This window comes from Rhamphochromis longiceps, linkage group LG22 (assembly GCF_057381845.1).
Source record: "Rhamphochromis longiceps isolate RC_006_pf linkage group LG22, R_longiceps_female_GT1.1, whole genome shotgun sequence".
In the NCBI taxonomy this organism is placed as follows: Eukaryota; Metazoa; Chordata; class Actinopteri; order Cichliformes; family Cichlidae; genus Rhamphochromis; species Rhamphochromis longiceps.
This window is the reverse complement of record NC_140577.1, coordinates 7,339,224-7,360,589: the sequence shown is the minus strand read 5'-3', so window position 1 is coordinate 7,360,589 and position 21,366 is coordinate 7,339,224. Positions and strand designations below refer to the sequence as shown.

Below are 21,366 nucleotides of genomic sequence, written 5' to 3'. Positions count from 1 at the left end.
GTCCACATATTGTAGCTGTACAATTTGGGTGTCTGTAGCTCAGGAGGTAATGCAGGTTATCTGCTCATTGGAAGGTTGGTGGTTTGATCACTGGCTTCTCCAGTCTGCACACCAAAGGTATCACACAAGATGCTGAACCCCAGTATGTGGATGTTAGATAGAATGCACTAGGTGTAGAAAAATGTGCTGATATGAATGGGTGAATCAGGCATGTTGTATAAAGTGCTCTGAGTGTTCCAATAGTTCAAAATAAGAATATATATATATATATTTACATACATACATACATACGTACATACGTGTGTGTGTGTGTGTGTGTGTGTGTGTGTGTGTGTGTGTGTATTATCAGAAACACAGTTAAGAGACAAAGATGAAGGCTCTCTGCACAGTGTGTTACTTCTTTGAAAAGAAGTTCAAATACTGCTGGAATGAATGTGGTCATAGTCAAGCAATTTTTTTTTCATTGTTTCACAAGCAGTAGGGCTGTGTGTGCACGTGCGTGTGTGTGCGTGCATGTGTGCGTGCGTGCGGCATTTACTTCTTCCTGTGAGTTCTGAGTTAGCACCACTTCAGATTGGTGGTCTCTTCTTTTTCCGATCTCACCTCAGATTTCACCTCTGTTCATGTAAAGAGAGTGGGTAGTAGAAAACATTGAACCAGGCACACCAAACCACATCTTAGAAACAGTACTCGTGTTTTCTGTCTAATTTTTTTTTCTGCTTATCACTTTTTTCAGTTTTTTTTAATACAGATTTTTTTTTTCTTTTTATTAGACTGGGTGGGCAAAATGACCTGAGTGGGTTGGCTAGGCCCACCCCTGTTCATACCTTTAACCAGCCTAGCATTGATGACTGAAGTAGTTAGATTGTAATCGCAGAACAGAAATCATTTCCTGTCACATCTAAGGCTACGTTCACAATGCAGGCGAGAGCGCATCAAATCCAACTTTTTTGACCCTATGCGACCCATATTAGATGTTTTAGAATGCAACTGCTATTTAAATGGTCATGTCGCACTAAATCCGTCTTTTACGTCACTGACACAAGACAGACGCCAACAATCAGCGCCCGAGAAGACATCGCAAATGCTTCCTGGCCATCCCGTGTAGATGTTAGTGAAACTGTTGGGAAGACAACGTGAACATTTTATTTGTACTGTATAATCTGCAGATTCTGACAGAAATCTGCAACTATCCTTTGAAGCACCGCTCCAATAAGGATCATTATTAGGCCACATCTAAATAACAAAATAACTTTATAACTTAAAGGAAAATTGGGAAACGTAAAGTCCGAAACAAGTCTTTGTATTAAGGCCATCAGTCAAACAATACTGTTTGGTCCGGGTCTAAACAGAGCGTGTTGTGTGTGACGTCTTCTTGTGCGCATGCGGGCCGCTTTGAGGGTTCACACTACACTCAAAAAAATGAACTCAGCCTATCTCTGCTTTTACTAAAGTAGATTTTGTTGTTTGTTCTTAATAAACTCGATTTTGCAAAAATCCTTAAAGTGTTTGTGCAAATTTAATGAAATGTTGTTACTTTTTGTTGTTACACAAAGTCATTGAACTGTGTCAACGTAACATTGTTGAGTAAATTCACAGGTTTGTCCCTCTGCACATACTGCTGCGTGCAGAGCCCGCCTAAATAAGGGCCAATGCGCATGCGCACCACCCTCTTTCTCAAGCTTGCTATTTCTTCGCCATGTGGACTGGTTCAGCCGCATTTTTGTCCAAAAATCAGGTAAGAAGTCATTTTTCTTGTAAAGCCCGTCTACATATATATGTTCACACGTCAGTTAATGTCGCAAGTGCTACTAAGAAAAGAGTACAGGCAGGGTTTTGCCCGGTAAAGGTTTGCTAACGTGGACTTGCTGCACGTGAGTTTCCAAATGATTTTGGAGGGGACTCCATTGCAATAGCAAAGCTCTGTTTTCAGCCCAAATGTAGTGTAGCGCTAGCGTCGGTACGCGTCGGTACGCGTCGGTACAGGCAGCGCATTCGGTCCGGCACGCACTTTCGCGCCAAGTTTATACTCGGACGCCTGACTGCGTTGCACTTTAGCCAACAACAGTGGAGAAGCGCTCCTCGCTAGCAGACAGGTTAGGGTGTATTTTCTGTCTAATATTTCAGCTTACGTTTTGATGTAGCTTGCAGAAAGCATTTAGTAAGCTGGTGTAAGATGAACTGCATTAATGTTGTACAATGTCCATGGGATTTCTCACTCGACTTTTAATGTCAGATTACACACACATTTACACAATATGCAGTGGTGATGATGTAGATCAATAAATTCATTGTTGTAGCATACAATATTAAAAATAAAACTGATTAATATGAAACATTAACAATGTGCAAATTATTTAGTTTTTTCAGGGACAGTGTAATGAAAATGTCTTTTGTGCTTCTCCCCCAGATACGTTGATGTGGCAGTGCAAATTGTGCAAAAAAGTGGTGTCATCACGAGCTCTGTTATTAAAACACTACAGGTTAGTTCATAGTAGACAGCAGTATCCATGTGCCTATTCTGATTGTGTCTGTGTTTTCAAAACATGGAATGCTCTACATAGCCACTTAAGCAGATCACATACCCAAAGAACTCTAGACAAGTCTGTGAGTTTGGCAACATTTAACTGCCATTTGTGTTCCTGCTGCAACATAGCTTCGGAGCAGGAGTATTTTTCTCACATTAACAACCATCTAAAATGTAACGAGACTGTGCATTGCATGTTTGAGGGTTGTTCTTTCAAAACAAATATCTATGGTACATTCAAGTCTCATCGAAATAGGAAACACAATCCTTATACCTTAAAAGACTTCAAAATCGGTATTGCTAACACTATTGTAGGCCAAACATCAGCTGATGACAGTACAGACACTATTGTAGAAGAGGACATAAGTGCAAATATTGATCACGATACAACTACAAGTGAGACTGAAGATTTGGCAAATGTAATAGAACTTAATTTTGCATCTCTTTTACTTAAGTTGGAAAACTATTTTCATGTTCCCAGCATAGCAATTGACGAGTTGCTTTCAGAATTGCACTACCTGATAAGCTGTGCATCAGTGCCTTTGACAAATCAAGTAATTGTAGACATACTCAAGAATCATAACCTTTGTCTAGACCAGCCTGTTATTGAAGAACTGACAAAGGCAGTTTCTTTTAACCCTTTGTTAAAAGCCATAGAAAAGGACGGCACACTTGCCACTGCCTTCAAACGCAGACAGTATTACAGAAAACATTTTGAAGTAATTGATCCAATTGAATACATTCTCGACTCCCAAAGCAAGAGGACCTTTCAGTATATTCCTATTCTAAAATCATTACAGCAGATATTTAAACAAGAAAACATACTGAACAAATTTGTCACTAGCCACAATCAGAATCCTTTTGTAAATAAGGAAAAGTATACATCATATAAAGATGGTCTACATTTTCAAAATAATGAGTTTTTCTCAGGCGGTGAACTAAGAATCTCTATTTGTCTTTATGTTGATGATTTCGAAATTTGCAATCCATTGGGGACATCACGGAAAAAGCATAAACTTTGCTCAGTTTACTGGATTTTAGGTAACTTGCCACCAGGTAGTCATTCATCCCTCTCTTCTATTTATTTGGCTCTCTTGTGCAAAAGTGAGGACCTTAGGACCTTTGGCTATTCAAAAATATTTGAGCCACTTTTGCAAGACCTTGTCATTTTAGAGCAGCAGGGAGTGTTCATTGACAATTTAGGGGTCAACTTTAAAGGCACTGTCCAATATGTAGTGGCAGACAGCCTCGGAGCTCATGGATTGGCCGGTTTTGTGGAAAGTTTTTCTGGAGATTACTTTTGCAGGTTTTGTACTGCTACACGCTCAGAAATTGAATCAAAAGCTACAAATAGTGACTTTTCTCTGAGAACTGAGGAGCTCCATCATGTACACATAGCAACTGCACGTGAGACAGGGGTAGCTTGTTGTGGTGTGAAAAGCTCGTGTGTCTTAGCAGACAGTCTGTCTTTCTTCAAGGTCACTACAGGATTCCCCCCTGATCTTGCACATGACCTTTTTGAAGGTATTGTGCCTTTTGAGATAGCTGAGTGCCTTCGAATACTAATAGGCAAGAAGTACATCACTTTTGAAAATCTAAATAGACTTGTTCAGTCATTTCCCTACAAAGGAGGGGATCAGACTAATCGCCCTCAGAAATTGCCTCACAATTTTCTTAGTAAAAAAACTGTTGGTGGCAATGCACGTGAAAATTGGTGTTTACTAAGACTTCTGCCACTTATTATTGGACAACACATACCTGAAAACGAACCAGCTTGGGAACTTCTACTAGATTTGAAGGATATTGTTGAGCTTGTTGTGTGTCCTGTTCATAACAGTGACTCAGTTGCATACCTGGAGAGTAAGATTTTAGACCACCATCAAAGGTACAAAGAAGTATGCCCAGATAGAAGACCATTGCCAAAACATCACTTTCTGGCTCATTATCCCTCAATAATTCGCCATTTTGGTCCACTTGCCTTATTATGGACAATCAGATTCGAGGCAAAGCACACATTTTTTTAAAAAGTTGCTAGACACACAAACTGCTTCAAAAACATAACCCTGTCTTTGTCAACCAAACACCAGCTCATGATTGGCCATTACATGCATTCATCAGGCTGTAGCAAAGCCACTTTTGAGGTTTCACGAGTCTCGGCAGTCCCAGTAGAACTTCTCAAACGTGAAATTGCACATTGTCTTGCTGAAAAGTACCCTGACACAGCTGTAGTTAGCCTTGCCCAGAGTGTGTCTGTTGCAGGCATCTACTACAGGAAGGGCATGTTAATAGTACATGGATCACTGGGGGGTCTGCCAGAGTTTGCTGAAATCCTGCAGATGTGTATTTTGGCAGATTCGTTGGTGCTTATAGTAAAAAAACTGAGCTCGTGGTACACTGAACACTATGGATCCTTCAAAATTGACCCATCTCCAAAGGAAATTTCTCTTGTTGCACATGAGGATCTGGTGGATTGTTATCCACTTTGTGACTACCAAGTCGGAGCTTCTCGCATGGTTACATTAAAGAGATACATACACTGTTCAGGTAATTTTAATGTCCATGTTGCCGATTTAATTTTTGTGCTGTATAGCAGTACTTCTCAAAGTTTGGTTCTTAAAAATAGTTGGACCAGAACTTAAATCTACTCGGATATGTTTCAAGCCTTGTAAAAATACTAGAAAAAAAATTGTGCTGCAAAATTCTGAATACCACTAAAAAAATGTAACATGTACTGAAGTTTGGGAACCACCTGCTCATGTTCTTGCACTTATTTTTTAGAGTAACAGTTGGAGATTGGGACATCAGAAATGACAGCCCCAACAAAGCTTCTGATAATCCTGGGGGAGGAGAACGCACTCAAGTTAACCCTTCCTTTGGGGATACCAAAGAATGTTAACGAGCTCAAAGCGGAGATTGAAAATCAGTGCGGAGTTTCTGAACAGTTCAGATTGCAGTACATGGACACAGATTTTAATCAGTTCCTTAACATGACATCCACATTTGATCTAAAAGACATGGACAAAATAAAAGTGATTAAAACAGGTGTTCCAGAAACATCCACTGGTAGTAATGAAAGCAGTGTGTCCTCATTTAACTTGGGTAGCCCCTGCTCTGGCCACAACCCTGATTATGACACAGATATACTGTCATCGCCAGAATCCAGGTCATCAAGCTCCTCGAGCTCAGCAAACTCCACGCTGCGATCAGAAGCCTGGCCACTGGACTTTCGCATACCTGAGTTTAGCTTCGATGTAGAGCTGCAATTGACAAAAGGCAACCAGGAATTCCAAGCCAATGGAACACTTTTAACCCTAAAACCAAAGCTCAAGTCTGACATTTTAGAGAGCTTGTCTTCAGAAATTATGAAGTACAAAGCTTACCCTTCAGACAGCAATCTTAGTGATGTTTGCCAAGCTTTGGTTGTAAAGCATCCATGCTTGAAAGAGAAGGGTTCAGAAACTGGATTTTCTGCATGGAAGATCAGTTTGAAGTATAAAATGTCAAACTATCGTGGAAAACTGAAGAACTTAGGGTGTAGTGAGTTGGTCATCAATTCTCTCAAAAGAAGAGGGAACAGTAATGTGCATCCCAACCAAGTCAAGAAACCCAGGAGAGCAGAGGTGAATTTCTGCCCTGATTATCCAGCTGGAGAAACCCGAGAGAGTCAGGAAGAAGAAAGGTTGGTGCTGCTTTCAGAGTTCAAGAAGAAGAACAACAATGAAACCATCAAAGCAAAAATGGCCCAAACCTTTCCTCACCGGAGGCAAGAAATTCTTCAGGACATGCCCTTCGTAGCTGACTTTAAAAGCCGATGGTCAGCTCTTTTTTTTCTCCACGTGAGGTAACTGAATCAGTTGATCTGCAAATGCACTCCACATGCAATATTTTAAACCCATCACGCTAAACATTTGTTTATTTTACAGATAAATGCTGAATTCCAGCGCATCACTATGATCCCGCTAACATCCACATTTATGGCACAGCTGGACAACAACACAACCAAACTGACCAAAGTCTTCAGAAACAAGGGAGGAACATCTGGACGCAAGATCACAGAAATCATGGCTGCAATTGATGAGGTTTGGAATTAATTTTTTTCAATGCTTCATTCCCTCTTTTAATACATATGATTTTGTTGTCTCCTTCTATTGTAAGGTAAAGTTTAATGTTGGTATTATGGGATTGTTTATTCTTTGTCCTTTTCATGATAGTGTTGTCACAGTAATAAAGTTTTAAGTTGATTTGGATACTTTAATTCTGGCAATTTTTTTTATAAAAGCTGTTTTTACAGGACAGTAGCGTTTCCAAAACGGGATTTGCCGCGGCTCCCTGGGGAGAATTTTGGCATTTACAGTAGAAAAGCTGAAGCTAGAATAAACTGCCATCAGGCACCTTTCAAACCAAGACGGGATAAAGGGAGGTCTCTGAGCTTAGTACTACAACTGTTTTTTCATTTGTCCTTGCAAAACCTCCTGTTCAAGTCCTCCAAACACACCCACGTCACCCTGCTTCTCTTCCAGCGTCACTGGCTGCTGGTCAACTTCAAGGTTCATTTCAAGATCCTGGTTCTGGTCCTTAGGGCCTTACATGGACAAGCACCATCATACAATGGAGATCTTCTCAGTCCCAACACCCCCAGCAGGTCCCTGAGGTCCAGTGATCAAAGCCTGGTAGTGCACAACAGTCTAAAGACCAAAAGTGACAGATCATTGCTGCTGTGGCCCCCAAACTCTGGAACTCTCCTCCTAAGCCTTAGATCAGTGGACTCAGTGGTTTACTTTAAAAAAAAAATCCTCTGTTCAGGCTGGCTTTGGTGTGACCTCTTGTTCATCCTCTTCCTCACTGGATTCTTCATGCTGCTGTTTTTGGTCGGGTTTCTGTTTTTTTTGGGATCCTGTGGTTACCTTTTTTTGCTCGTCACATTTTTTCAAATGATAATGTTCCTTCTTTCCTTAATTTTTTTTATTTTAAATTTTGTTGTTCTTCTGTAGTGTGTCATGGACTTTTTTTCTCAAAGCATTATATACATTTATTTTGCTGAAGTTAACTGAAAATGTCTTTAAAGTTTAGCTAAGTAAAATTTGCTTTTATGTTTTACAGAACGACACAGTTGCAATGAGAAGAGTGTGTACGCTGAAAGGACTTGCAGTCTACCTCAATGAAGATCCGAACAGCTTGATCAAAGAATATCAGGCAAGTAATCAAATAGAAACAATTTCCAGTAATAAAAATTTAACTGACGGTAATTTTTCCTCACACACATTCATTAGATTATAACAAAAAGTTAAAATTAGAACATTATTGGAGATATAAAAGCACAAGCTTATGCGGGAGTGACCCTTGCCATTACAGTTGGGGTGTAATGTGGGCTGAGTGTACTGTCTTTCTGCTTTGTTGTTCTGCCGTGTACTCAGATGATGGACCAACACCTCTCATCTCGCTCTGAGCTGTCTACTGTTTTGCAGCTTAAAGGGATATTCCACCCCAAAGTGAAAATTGGTCTATTACCATATTACCCAGAGTAAGATAAGTGAGAAAAAATAATTTTGTAACCAGTGCAATAATTCTCCTGATCCGGCAGCAGTCTATTTGCTTTTGCCTAGCATTTAAAAAATGGAGTGAATGGGAACTATAAGCATTTTGGTTGCAAATGACTCTTTAATGGTACGAATTATTCCTGGTGAGCTCAATAATCATGTCGACTTTAAATGAAAAGTAATAAGTAACTTGAAGGATTTGGAGGAGTAGATTTAGACTTGGGAATACATTATGGTTACCACATACAACACTGTAAGCCGCCGCTGCATGGTGCATGGATATTCGAATATGTGTTTATTTATGGAAACCAGAGGCTTTTTCAACCACTGTTGTTGTATCCAAGTGCTATGCCATGGCGGGTTACAGGGTGCTTTGGCGTAACCGTAATGTAGGCCCAAGTCTAAATCGCCTCCTCCTGCAAATCCGTCGTGTTACTTTTTACTTTTCATTTGCAGTCGACATGATTATTGAGCTCACCAGGAACAATGGGTATAAGATCAGAAATGTACTGTGCTGGTTACAAAATGCTTTTTTCTCACTTATCTAACTCTTGGCAATTTATGGTAATAGACAAATTTCCACTTTGGGTGGAATATCCCTTTAATGGATATGAAACCCTGCAACTTGTATTATTATGTTTATTTACTTATTAATTTTTTTAGGATGTGGACTTCCATGAGGCCGAAAGTGAAATGGAGAAGACGCTCATTGGCATCTACGTCATCAAAACAGAAGGAGAGCGTGACCTTGACCCGGCAGAAGACATTGGTATCATAATTGAGGGTGTTGCTGTGCTCAGAGATCTTCCTGATGTTGCCACTGCTGTTGTGTTGTTGTTCGGCCTGATCTACACTTTAAACATGAGCTACCCATCCAACCTCAGGTACACTTTTGAGTTTTTTCAGAAAGTACTGATGGGACTTGATGCTAAGAAGCTATCAAACAAAGTTCAAGTGCTCAGAAACAAACTCCTTGAATAAAGAGGAGGAAGCGGGAGGCCCTTATTGCTTAACTTAGTTTGAATGCTTTACGTTCAGGTATAGTTAAGTTGTTCATAAACACTTTTTTTCATTGTCAGTACTGTTTCTTGGGAACATTCACCAGTTTTAGAGAACAATAATGTTCATTTGCATTTTAGCAAAATACTGTTACTTAAAAAATTGGTGTTGCACTTCTTCTACTGCTACTTGACAACATACAGAAAATGACAGACATTTTAAAAAGTTCTAGCGGTTAGGCCGCTGTGATTTGATATTTCAAAGAATGTGACATTTGGCAGCTGTCTGCAACTTGGGATGTAACCATAACTTGAAAAACTGAGTAGCACTGTTTTACAGTACAGTTTTTGAACAAAACAGCCAATTTTCACTGTTTTAAATGAGTTTAGTTTGCTCTTTCATGCTTATCAGTGTTTGAAAATAATTCCTGAAACGTCCTGTAAAATGTAGGATTTTTTTTGATAATTTGGATGCTTTCTGGACCAGTTGAAAGACAAGTTGGTTAGCACTTCACTGATCTTTGAAGTAAAATATTGTTTTATGCACAAAGTATTTAGTTAAAGTTGTAACAAGTTGTCTGCATTGATTGCACTTTGTGTTAAGCTACGGCTCTACAGTCTTTTCGGTCTGTCAACAAGTATTTAATATGCACTGAATGTGCTTAGTAAAGACAGGACTTTGTTGGATCATTTTTTTTAATCATTTTAGTTTGACGACAAGTTGGTTAGCACTTTATACTGATCTACATTTTCTGCACAAAATATTCACTTGGAATTTGTAACAAGTTGCATTGATTGCACTTTGTGTTAAGCTGTTGTGCTTGGAAAAAAGTATTTTATATGCACTGAATGTGCTTATTAAAGGCAGGATTGTGTTTGATAATTTGGGTGCTGTCTTCATTTCTTCCTAAAAGATCTCCCTAAGATTTACTTAAAAATGTTATGTCAAGTGGTTCCACATAACTGCTTTAAGTAACTTTTAAGAAACTTTGCTATTTTGTATGGAAGTAACCAGTGTAAATGATTTATTTGTAATTGTATTGAATAGAAATTACTTAACAATTTTATATAATTCAAAAGTAACAAAGTTATGTAGCAGCTACATAACAGTTTTACAAAGATACTACCTAACCAGGTTATGTCCTTCTAAAGCAGAAAAGTTATGTACCAGCTAAGTAACAGTATTACAAAGATATTGCCTAAACAAGTTATGTAGGCTTAAAGCAACAAAGATAAGTATCAGCTAAGCATTGCAATTAAGTTACATTTAGCCAATACACTTACGTAAATCTAACTTAACAGTATTGAGTTCAAACTAAGTAACAACATTTCTTAAAAGTTACTTAAAGCAGTTGTGTGGAACCACTTGACATAACTTTTTTAAGTAAATCTAATGTTTTATTTTTTTGAGTGTAGAGCGCGTTTGCAGTCACATTTTATTTGTAGTGTGAACAACCAAACAAAAAAAATTGGATTTGTTAAAAAAAAAAAAATCGGAATTGAGCATTAAGACCTGCAGTGTGAACGTAGTCTAAATCACACAAACATGCACAGTTCTTTCTTCCACCTAAATGAAATTTTGTGCTCTAACATCTTCAAAGATGAGCCATGTTCTAAATGTGGAGAAGGCTGGGAGCACCATGGAGGAAAGTGCTATTATTTCTCTGTCAGTAAATCATCCTGGACTGTGAGCAGAGGTGAATGTAGATCTAAAGGAGGAGACCTGGTTAAGATAGACAGCAGGGAGGAGCAGGTATAAGAAGCTGTTGCAGGTTTATGTTCTTACGTCTATTTTATCACATATTTAGAAGTCTTGTAAGGTAATTTTCATCTGAATTTCCTATTCAGAAATTCCTGGATCAAAGACTGAAAGACATAATGAATTATCCTCAGGATAAGTTCTGGTTTGGACTGACTGACTCAGCAGAAGAGGGTAGATGGTTGTGGGTGGATGGCTCGCTACTGGACAAAAGGTTTGATTATTGGGAATATTTTTGTTCATTTACAGCATCAAACTTATCAGTTTTCACTTGAACACCTCTTTCTGTTCTTTTTTTTTAGTTTGACTTATTGGGACTACGACGAGCCAGATGATTGGAAAGGGGATTATCCTGATGGAGAGGATTGTGCAAGAATGGGGTAAAAGATGAAACCTCTGATCTGAACAGTTGGTTTGATGCTTCCTGCAACGTGGCTCACAGAAGTATTTGTGAGAAAGCAGAAATAACTGGATAACCTTCAAAGTGGTTGGATTTTTAAAAATAAAATTGAAGACAAAATCTTGTGATTTTTTTAAATGTATCTTATTGTTATATTTTATAGCTGCTGCAAAAATGTCACCACATTTTACATTTATTAGACTGGTATTTAATAAATAAAGATAAAATCATTAGTTACAGTTATGTTTCCCTTTGTAACTTTGTAACATTTATAAAATGTTTCATTTAAAAAAAACAATGTTCCAATGATACAGTTTAATAATGTAGAAGAATGTTTGCTTACTGGATGTAAAAAAAATAAAATAAAAAAGGCATGCGGTGTTTACTTGAAATAATGACTCCATAAAGGCAGACAGCAGCAGAATGGGACTGCTCATGTTGCAAAATATACATCAGAATCTTTATTGTCATTGTGCTTTCGAACAATGAAAATTGTATGCTAACCCGTTCAGTACAAGTGAAAAAGATTGCACTTTTAAGAGAAAGATGCATGTATGTACAATAAATTACAAATTAAATAAATAAAATAAATATATTATTTACAGGACTGTATATAAGAATGAACAAGTGAGAATATAAACAGGTAAGAATACGGTTTTGCACAGTGATTTAGTCCTTAGAATATTGCACAGTTCTTTAGAAATATCACACAGTTAAAAAGAAAATATTGTACAGCTGAAGATTGTGTTTTCGCAGTGATTTATCCCCCAAGTGTACTTATTAATGCAACAGCCCTGGCATATGTGCTGTTTCTTAGTCTTTTTGTTTTGGCTTTAATGATCCTGTACTGCCTTCCTGAGGGTAACAGCTGGAACAGTTGATATGTGGGGTGGGATGTGTCTTTCAGGATGCTACAGGCTTTTCTGTGGCAGCAGGACCTATACAGCTCCTCTAGGGAGAGAAAAGGACAGCCAATGATCCTCTGTGCTGTGTTGATGACCCTCTGGAGTGATGCTCTTTCCTGAGCAGTACTGAGCAGTATTATTGATAACTGAAAACATTTTGAATGCTCTGAGTAAAAGCACCAAACATTGTATGTTTGTCCCTCTGGAGGCATTAATTTGAAAAATCCCATTAGCCATTTTAATTTTCAAATTGGTCACCATTTACCTCACAGGAAACAGCTATTGTACTACAGAATTTCAGCCACTGAATCAATTTAAGATGTCTTGATGCGTACTCAATCATTCAGAAAAGGAAATCCCAGAAAGCTGATTCTTTTCATCTAAAACGAATCAACAGATGAAAAAAACAGAGTTTTGACTCTTGATTTCTGTTTTTGCACTATGTAGCAATCAAATCAAAACTAAAAAAAAAACTTCTCCAGAGCTTCTTTGTTTCTGTGTCAAGAAAAATTGTTGCAATTCAATCCCCAAAACTGGCAAATTGTGAAAAAAAAAACAGTTCTTGAGATAACTGAGAGAAATTGTTTCAATATTCTCTAAACGGACAACTGGTAAGTATGATCCTTTAACTATTGTAAATTTGTATCTATTTGAGAAATAGATACTTTTAATTTGTCAAATTTAATGCATCCTTTCCAATTCTAAGGGACCATTGCAGCAATTGCATCTGCATTATATCATCTGCAAACACACAGAAGGGGAAAACTTGTGTTAATCAGGAGAGTAGTGAGCTTGAGTGATTCTCAGCTACAGTGGGGCAAAAAAGTATTTAGTCAGCCACCGATTGTGCAAGTTCCCCCACCTAAAATGATGACAGAGGTCAGTAATTTGCACCAGAGGTACACTTCAACTGTGAGAGACAGAATGTGAAGAAAAAATCCATGAATTCACATGGTAGGATTTGTAAAGAATTTATTCGTAAATTAGGGTGGAAAATAAGTATTTGGTCACCTCAAACAAGGAAAATCTCTTATATATTTATAATAAAATATTATAAATATAATATAAATATATTATAAATATATTATATAGATAAAAACTCACGGACCGGTACCGGTCCGAGGCTCGGGGGTTAGGGACCGCTGGTTTACGACACCAACTGTCTGACATCTATAATCCAGTTTTGAGTTCCCTCCCCAGACGCCTGAACGCCCACTCACATCCTGGGCCATCTGACCTCAGTAATTCGCATGAAAAGGTGGGGCCAGGTTTCACAATGAGCTCACCTGAAATCCTGGCTGATTGGGACCCACACCCATTTTCACACCTTGGCTCAGGCCGGGGTCTTTCTGTGTGGAGTTTGCATGTTCTCCCCGTGTTTGCGTGGGTTCTCTCCGGGTACTCCGGCTTCCTCCCACCGTCCAAAGACATGCAGCTTGTGGGGATAGGTTAATTGGATAATCTAAATTGCCACTAGGTGTGAATGTGAATGGTTGTCTGTCCTTGTGTGTTAGCCCTGCGACAGACTGGCGACCTGTCCAGGGTGTACCCTGCCTCTCGCCCTATGACAGCTGGGATAGGCTCCAGCGCCCCCCGCGACCCTGAAAAGGATAAGCGGAAGTGAATGGATGGATGGATGGATGGATGGATGGATGGCTCAGGCGATTAGAGGATCATCAGGGGGTCCTTTTGTCCCTCTTTGGGGGGATACTCCCACTAGGTTTAAATCTGGGACTCCCCACCATTTGACCTTAGAACTGAAGAAGCTTCTCGGATGAGAGGTGAAACGTCTTCAAGCAACTTAAAGAAGTCCAGATGCTTTTCTTTACAAGCTCCTTTGATTATAAATATAGTGTAACTAACTAACATCATATATTAGATGTGCTGTGTTTTTGAGTAATAAACACTTTCAGTCTGTTGACTTCTTGTTGATGTTACTTTCACACATTTTTCCACACAAACAGTGCAGACAAAGATTATGTACTGTGTGGTTTCAGGGGACACTCTCATGCTTTTTTCATTAAAAGATTCCCGCTCTGTATTATAAATTTAAGCTAAATATACCAGATGTCTAAAAGATATCAGCTTATTGACCAACAAATTGTCTATATCCTAAAAATGACAGAATGCAAATGTTTCATTGATCTGAATTTAAGGAAAATATTTAAGCACGAGGAACTCTCAGTCCTTTAAATTCATCAACACGAAGGTGAAGAAAAACAGAGCTTCAGTGAGACGTGAGTGTTCATCATCAAACAACCACCAGTCTGAACAAAACTTACCAGAATAGAAGAAAAACATGTAATATTTTTACCTGCATAAAACTTAGTTGGCATGGTGGTGCAGTGTTTAGCACTGTTGCCTCACATCAAGAGCGTTCTGGGTTTAAACTTTCCTGTGGCTCTCACTGTGAAATTTGCATTTTCTCTGCCTCCACAATCCAAAGACATGTACATAGGTTAACCATTGATTCATGAATTTGATTTCTTTATATTTTTTTTGGCAGTGAGACTAGCAAGTTTTATTTATATGCCAACAAATTGGAGGGCCCTTTAGTGTTTTAAGAATACATTCTGAAATGTAAAGAAAGATTAGAACAGTCACATGTTAATAATGAGGCAAAAAGCAGCAGTGAAGGGACTGACTTTTTCTCATGTCTTTATCTGAGTCACATGATCACAGGAGCGGTCCTAGCCTGTTTGGTGCCCTGGGCAAACACTCCCTCACTTTGACCTTTTCATGTCTATCTTCCATTGGTGTTAATTTTGCACTCCAGTGTCAACACCCATCCCCTAACCCGAGAATCACCACAACATAACCTAACAGACCTACACCTTAGTGCACCGATTCGGTTTGTATGGGTTTATTTTTTTTCTGGGATTTCACACAACCCAGGGAAAATCATTCATACATAATCTTCTTGATGCATTCTCAATCATCCAGGACAGTAAATTTCCAAAAGTTGATTCTGTTCATCTGGACGTAGCGTTTTGTGGGAGAAACGTTTCGTCTCTCATCCAGGTGACTTCTTCAGCCTCAGCTGACTGCAGGTTTCAATCTTATAAACAGTACATTTGCATAATGACTGAAACCAGCCCACCGAAGGAACAATGGGCTGGGAGGTCAGTTCATTAATCTTAATTATGCAAATTCTCATGACCATTGATCAACAACCATTGACCAAAACCCCCTTGTTAACCATTCCTCGCCGTCAGTCCCCTGACCGTGGTCGGGAGACACGAGGGGAGATGCTTCCTCCAGGGCCGAAGTTTGTCCTCCTTCGGGGTTAACTCCCTTCACTTTTGTGGAGTAGTGAGGCAGACAGAAATCAGCCGAGGCACCGGAGAGTACTGAAGAGATGAGGCTTTAATAACAGTACTGCACACTTCGAAAAACACACTGCATAGCCTGTAGCCTGTTAGAACGCTGCTCCCGGTCGCCCTCTCTACCCATGACACACTCTCTCCATGTTTCTCTCTTTCGCTCCCCGCGTTTCCTTCACGCGCATGCTCACACACACATCACATACACTCCTTACTGCACCCAGTCACACACAAGACGGCAGTTCCCGCAACACCCTGATCAAAGACCACTGATCAATGGCCATGACTACCATTCACAGAGAGTTGGGGAATGGCTGCAATCACAGCATTGTAAGATGGCGAACGATGTACCCTTAGGCCTCCTCCTCGATTCAGAGATGGTCTTTCCCTTTTCACGTAAATGACCTCCTTGACTCCGCGCTCAAACCAGCGTTCCTACCTGTCCAAGATGTGAACATCCTCATCCTTGAAAGAGTGTCCACTGGCCTTTAGGTGTAAATAGACTGCAAAGACACACATCTTGGCCAGGGAGGAACGCTGTCTGGTCATTTTTCTCTCACCAACCAAGACAGATGGCAAAATAAATGAAATTAATTTAGAAAATACTGAAAATTAGTAATTATTTTATCAGGGAAAATGAAGGAACTCAAACATAGACATCAAATAATAAAAGAGTTAAAAGAATAAACAGTGTTAAAAACAATGTGTTTTTTAATCACAAACAAATGCACATGAATAAAATATTCAGTGATGGCAAACGTGTGTGCAGCATTTCCACACACAAGAAAACTTTGTCCCAGTCAAAATGAAAACAGTTACTCATACGGTACGAACTGTAGTTGAAGTCTCCTCCTTCTTCTTTAATTCACAGGAAGCTGTTTTTTGAGAACATGAAGTTGTTGGGTTTTTTTTAGCATTTCCTTTTTAAAAGGCTAAGGCGAGGTCAAGGAAACATTTATGGTGAGTCTCATTGCTAATCTGTCATTTAAATGTAACTGAATCTAAAAAAAAAATCACAAAAATGAGAAAAGCACAAATAGTTTTAGTTTTTGTTATTTAGATTTTGTGATTTAGAGACAGCTGGACTAATTCTGAAGTCAGAACCTTGAAGACTGCAAGATGAACAGTCCACAGAGCTGCACAGAGGGTAAGAATATTATGTTAATTCAACAGAAAGGAGAAGGGTAGAACCAGCAGTTTGAAGTTAACTGGAATAAACCCACACTGATATATAAACTAACTTGATATATAAAAGTAGACTTCAAGTCAGAATTAAAATGAGGATCTGAAAATGTGTCACATTTCACATGCATCTTGTCTAATCTAACTGTGGTTCTCAGAGTTGGCAGCTTGATGAACCAGACAAACCAGCCTTTACCAGACAAAGGCTGAACATTCGTAAACAGTTAAATGTTTCTCTATTTGCCCTTAACTACACTACGTAGACTTTGTTAGAACCATTTATTATGTGTCCACTTTCTGTCTTCTTTATGTGATTCATCAGATGAAGTTCCTGACGCTCAACATGCAAAATCAACCAAAGGGTCAAAGGTCACCTCAGAGAGAATAGCCCTGTCCGTTTTCAGTGTTCTCCTGGCAGCAGCTGTCATTGTTATTTACCGTCTCTGTAAGTTTTTTTTGTGTGTGCACTAGGGGTGGAATGGTTTTTTTGGTTCAATTTGGTAAATCTATTGGTATCAGGTAATATATATTAGGACATGTATACAGGTCATCTGCTAATCGTAAGGTTGGTAGTTCGATCCCTCCAGTCTGCTTGCCAAATACATAGAACAAAGAAAAAAGTGCTTGCATGAATGGTGAATGAGGGAAGTTGTGTAAAGTGCTTTGAGTGCTCAGAGTAGAAAAGTGCAATATAAGAAGCCATTCATATACCATTTATAGTGTTTAAAATGCAAGGACGCATACTGAGGACGTGCCATGCAGTCATGCAAAACTGAAAGAATGAAGCAGCCTGGATTGGACGTCATTGTCACATTCTTATGTTAAAGTTAGGTTAAAGTAAAACTGGAGACACTGATGCTTTAAAAACGCTTTTCATTTGTTTGTCAATTTTTTTTTTAAAGGGTTTACTTAAATTATGCAAGTGCATAACTAATAATCCACCATCGCATTTTAACTAAAAGACTGTTTTTTCTTAATGCTAAAAATGCAATGATCCTGCCGTCCTCAAGACCTTTCTGCATGTTCAAAACATAATGACTAAAATGACTGACTCTGTCACCTCTACTATGACATAAGCCTGGATATCTTTATCTATGAAACCTGCCAGTGTTTTTGTTTTGAATTTTCACTGAGAGACTGTTTAAAAGTTGAGACATTGGGGTGACATCTCTATAGATATTGGACTTGTTGCAGCTGGCATAAGCAACATGCACAGTGCTTGCACACTTTTGGATTTTAATTAATCAATTTCTTACTGCCATCATCTTAGGTAGCACTAACTCCAAAGCGGGCCCAAACAGGAGATGGAAATGATGCTGCTACTGGCACATCCTGTATCGCTGGGCCTGCTTTGTCTTTACCGTTTTTCATTTTTCCATGACTTGGTTGCTGCAGTAGACACTCGACCTTTCTGCCCTTCATTACTGGTGCAAGGCTTTTTTGTGTATGTCCTGAATCGAACAACACACACATCTGAAACCGAGATAAACAAACCAAAAGGGACAGTCTTTTTTTCATGAACAGTTTCAGCTATTGTGTGCACAGGTGTATATATATATATATAAGTTTGACTTTAAAAAGAAATGTTCCCTTGATGTTTTCCTCCATTTTTTTACTTCAAAGGCATTGTTTTAAAATCTTGTCATGAAAAGATCTGAAAGGACAAATCTTTGTCCCATTTTAGTGAAACCAAAAAGTGTTACTCTAACTACTTTTCTCTTGTTATGAAATCAGCTGTTGAAAACTGGCTTAGCAGAAAAAATCTCCAAACACTGAATGAAGAGAATGCAGCTTTGAGGAAAACTCTCACGGGTGAGAGAAACTCTAAAAGATTCAATGTTATTCAGCTGCTCTGAAAATAGTATTCAACCTAACTATTGTTTGAAGAACTAGCATTAGTGCTACTTCTTATTTGACATTGTTAGGGCAGTGTGAGACTAAAGTAAGAGAAGCATTTAAGTGCATATCATCATGTCTTTCAGCTGTATATTTTGCTGCCATTGGCTGTTGCTTTAGTTGCTCATTTCAAAGTTGAGATATATTTAACTTCTAGCCCCATACCAAACCTGTGATTTCTCATTTCTGCATAGCTGCTCGTCCCTTCCTGTGTGAATTCCTCTTTATGCTGCTGACAGTAGCAGACTGACAGGAGCCTCTTCAACTGAGTTTTGCATTAATGTACACAAACAAACAAAACGGGAAACAAATCTTTCCCAGTAACACAACTTAATAGAATATATTCTGTGACCATTCAAACTGCTTTTCTTAAATCAAAGACACATCAGATGATATATATATTATTTTTTTATAGAAGTAAAATCATGCAGCAATAAGAATCTCACGTGTCCTGAAATTCCTAAAGTAAATATAAGTAAGTTATGGATTTTGTGTTTCTCTAATTGATATCCACTAATGACTGTAAAGTTGGAATTGTACAATATTTTCCACTTGACTAAAGTCTTTTCTGTAATTCTTCAAAGACGGGCCATGTGCATGTGATGAAGGCTGGGATGAACATGGAGGAAAGTGTTATTACTTCTCCACCAATAAATCATCCTGGACAGAGAGCAGAGATGAATGTAGGGCTAAAGGAGGCGACCTGGTTAAGATAGATAACTGGTGTGAGCAGGTATAAATCACATACTTTTCATTTCATTCATCATTCATTTGTTTCACATCTTTAAATTTTAAAATGTGCTTTAGAAGATCTTTCTCTCAAAACAGATCAGTGTTATATCAATAACACTCAAACATCTCCTTTTCAGATTTTTCTAAGAACCAGATTGAATGGAAAAATGGAGAACTTTGACGACATGTTCTGGATTGGCCTGACAGATGCAGTGGAAGAGGGCAGATGGTTGTGGTTGGATGGCTCACCACTAAACACAAGGTTTGATTATCATAAACATTTTTTTTCCATTTACAATATGCTGTTTGGAAGTTAACGTGATCATTTCTTTTCGGCCTTCATCCAATAGTTTGTCTTTTTGGGCTGACCATGAGCCGGACAACTGGACTCATGAAAATCCTGATGGAGAGCATTGTGTAAGGCTGGGGGAAGAAGAAGGAGAAGAACCCCTGAAGACTTGGTATGATAAGTTTTGCAAAGCTCCTAATAAGAGCATATGCGAAAAATGGGTAAAAACAGATTGACTGACTGTTTTATTTCAAACATATAAATATAACTGAACTAACAAGAGAATGCATTGTAAAAGATATTGAGTGGTCATGAATATCTGTGTGTACCACTTAGATGCTCAAAAAGTAGTAGGATGAAATTTACACCATTTGATCCTAGTCTATTCACATGCAAAATACACACATAAAACAATATAAGTTTACAAACTAACTACATTTTTACTTTGAACTATACACCCTGTTATTAACACACTTCTAAATCTCTGTGCCTTGTAATAAAAAAAACCTTTATTCTCTGTTTAAAAACTGAGTTCTGGTTGTACATGTTTAATATGAAAGTGTATTTCTGTAACACATATCCTAATGAATACTTTCAGCTTGGGTTACTCTCGCTCTAATCAACAAAAATGAAGACAGGGCTTCATTAGAATACAGTGAGACTTCTCAATGACTATATTCATGGAATTTATTGTTTTGTTTTGTTTTTAAAAAAAAGGTATGAAGTTATGCATTGATGTACTTTTTTTTAAAAAAATTCCTCTATAGAGTTCTTCCACAAACTAACTCCTGTGACTGTAATGCTGGTATTTTATATTTGTCCTTATTACTGGCTTGCTGAACAGCCAGTAATAAGGACAATTAAGATGATTTGGTTTTAAATGGCACAAGTTCTGAAAGTTGTGAGGCAAAGATGTTTTTGCGGCCTTAAGCATTATTTGTGCAGTTCTGAGGTCAACCAAATCTTAAACTTAAGAATACCAAATTTAATTTTCAAAAAAGGATTTGATGGTTCTTTTGAAGTGGCTTTATTTACTTTACTTTATTTACTATCCTTATCAAACTTTTTTTGCAGAATATATAATGGATGGGTGTTTGTTTTATACCTAGAGCAGGGCTGTCAAATGTACGGTGGCCCGCAGTACAACTGCATCTGGTGTCCTAACATCATGTTGGTCATGTGTGTTCATATGTCCGCCTCCTCCGACCAGAGGATGGTTGTGGGTTTTTCTCTCTGTTCCCTCCTTGTGTGTCTTGATCGAGTCAAAGGCTTGCTGAGTGGTTGGGTTGAATTTATTCCTGTTCCAGGATTAGATAATTGGTTGGACAGCAAGCTGTGAACTACCAGATGACAGCCACCTCGCCCCTCTGTCCTGGGCTTCACCACCCAATAAACAGCCTGTGGTTCTGCTCATTGCTTTTAGTGTTTCTGTGTGAAAATCTTAGCCAAACATTGCGTTATTGAATATAAATCGAGTTGTGTTTCTGGTTCTAAGATGAGACCTAGCGATGGCCCAATGAAGCGTTCTCATGCATTGAAGCTTGTACTGAAAAAGGGTTTAACTGATACACTGGGGTCCTATGCCAGCCATCTCTCTTATACCGTTAGAAATCTTGAAGTTGTCCTTGACAGCTCTCTCAAATTAGACAAACAAGTGTCCTCAGTTCCCTATACAAAATCCTTTTGTATACTTTTAAAATTTTAAATAACTTGGCACCCAGTTACCTAACAGACCTTCTTGACGTGTATAGCCCCAAGAGAGCGCTCAGATCCTCTAACCAACTGCTCTTGGTGTAACAAAGGCCCCGACGAAAGACT

At 38.5% G+C, this 21,366-nt stretch overlaps 3 protein-coding genes and 1 pseudogene across 3 annotated transcripts; all 4 read left to right on the top strand.

The window, feature by feature from the left end:
* The first annotated feature begins 1,500 nt into the window (after positions 1-1,500).
* LOC146643282 (uncharacterized) lies at positions 1,501-4,318 on the top strand. Its single transcript, XM_085396972.1, has 3 exons — positions 1,501-1,738; positions 2,411-4,051; positions 4,254-4,318. Exons 2-3 carry the CDS (start codon positions 2,419-2,421, stop codon positions 4,316-4,318), a joined length of 1,698 nt encoding a protein of 565 aa, XP_085253098.1. The 5' UTR covers positions 1,501-1,738; positions 2,411-2,418.
* Positions 4,319-5,382: 1,064 nt separating this feature from the next.
* LOC146643281 (uncharacterized) lies at positions 5,383-9,945 on the top strand. Its single transcript, XM_085395446.1, has 4 exons — positions 5,383-6,363; positions 6,451-6,606; positions 7,628-7,720; positions 8,728-9,945. The coding sequence occupies exons 1-4, from the start codon at positions 5,485-5,487 to the stop codon at positions 9,043-9,045; spliced, it is 1,446 nt and encodes a 481-aa protein (XP_085251572.1). The 5' UTR covers positions 5,383-5,484; the 3' UTR covers positions 9,046-9,945.
* A 663-nt stretch (positions 9,946-10,608) lies between these two features.
* On the top strand, positions 10,609-11,588 carry LOC146643280 (C-type lectin domain family 4 member E-like; annotated as a pseudogene).
* A 4,914-nt stretch (positions 11,589-16,502) lies between these two features.
* On the top strand, positions 16,503-19,982 carry LOC146643279 (galactose-specific lectin nattectin-like). The gene is made up of 7 exons (XM_085395443.1): positions 16,503-16,596; positions 16,954-17,076; positions 18,366-18,443; positions 18,943-19,002; positions 19,112-19,260; positions 19,397-19,521; positions 19,610-19,982. Exons 1-7 carry the CDS (start codon positions 16,569-16,571, stop codon positions 19,782-19,784), a joined length of 738 nt encoding a protein of 245 aa, XP_085251569.1. The 5' UTR covers positions 16,503-16,568; the 3' UTR covers positions 19,785-19,982.
* Positions 19,983-21,366: the final 1,384 nt, after the last annotated feature.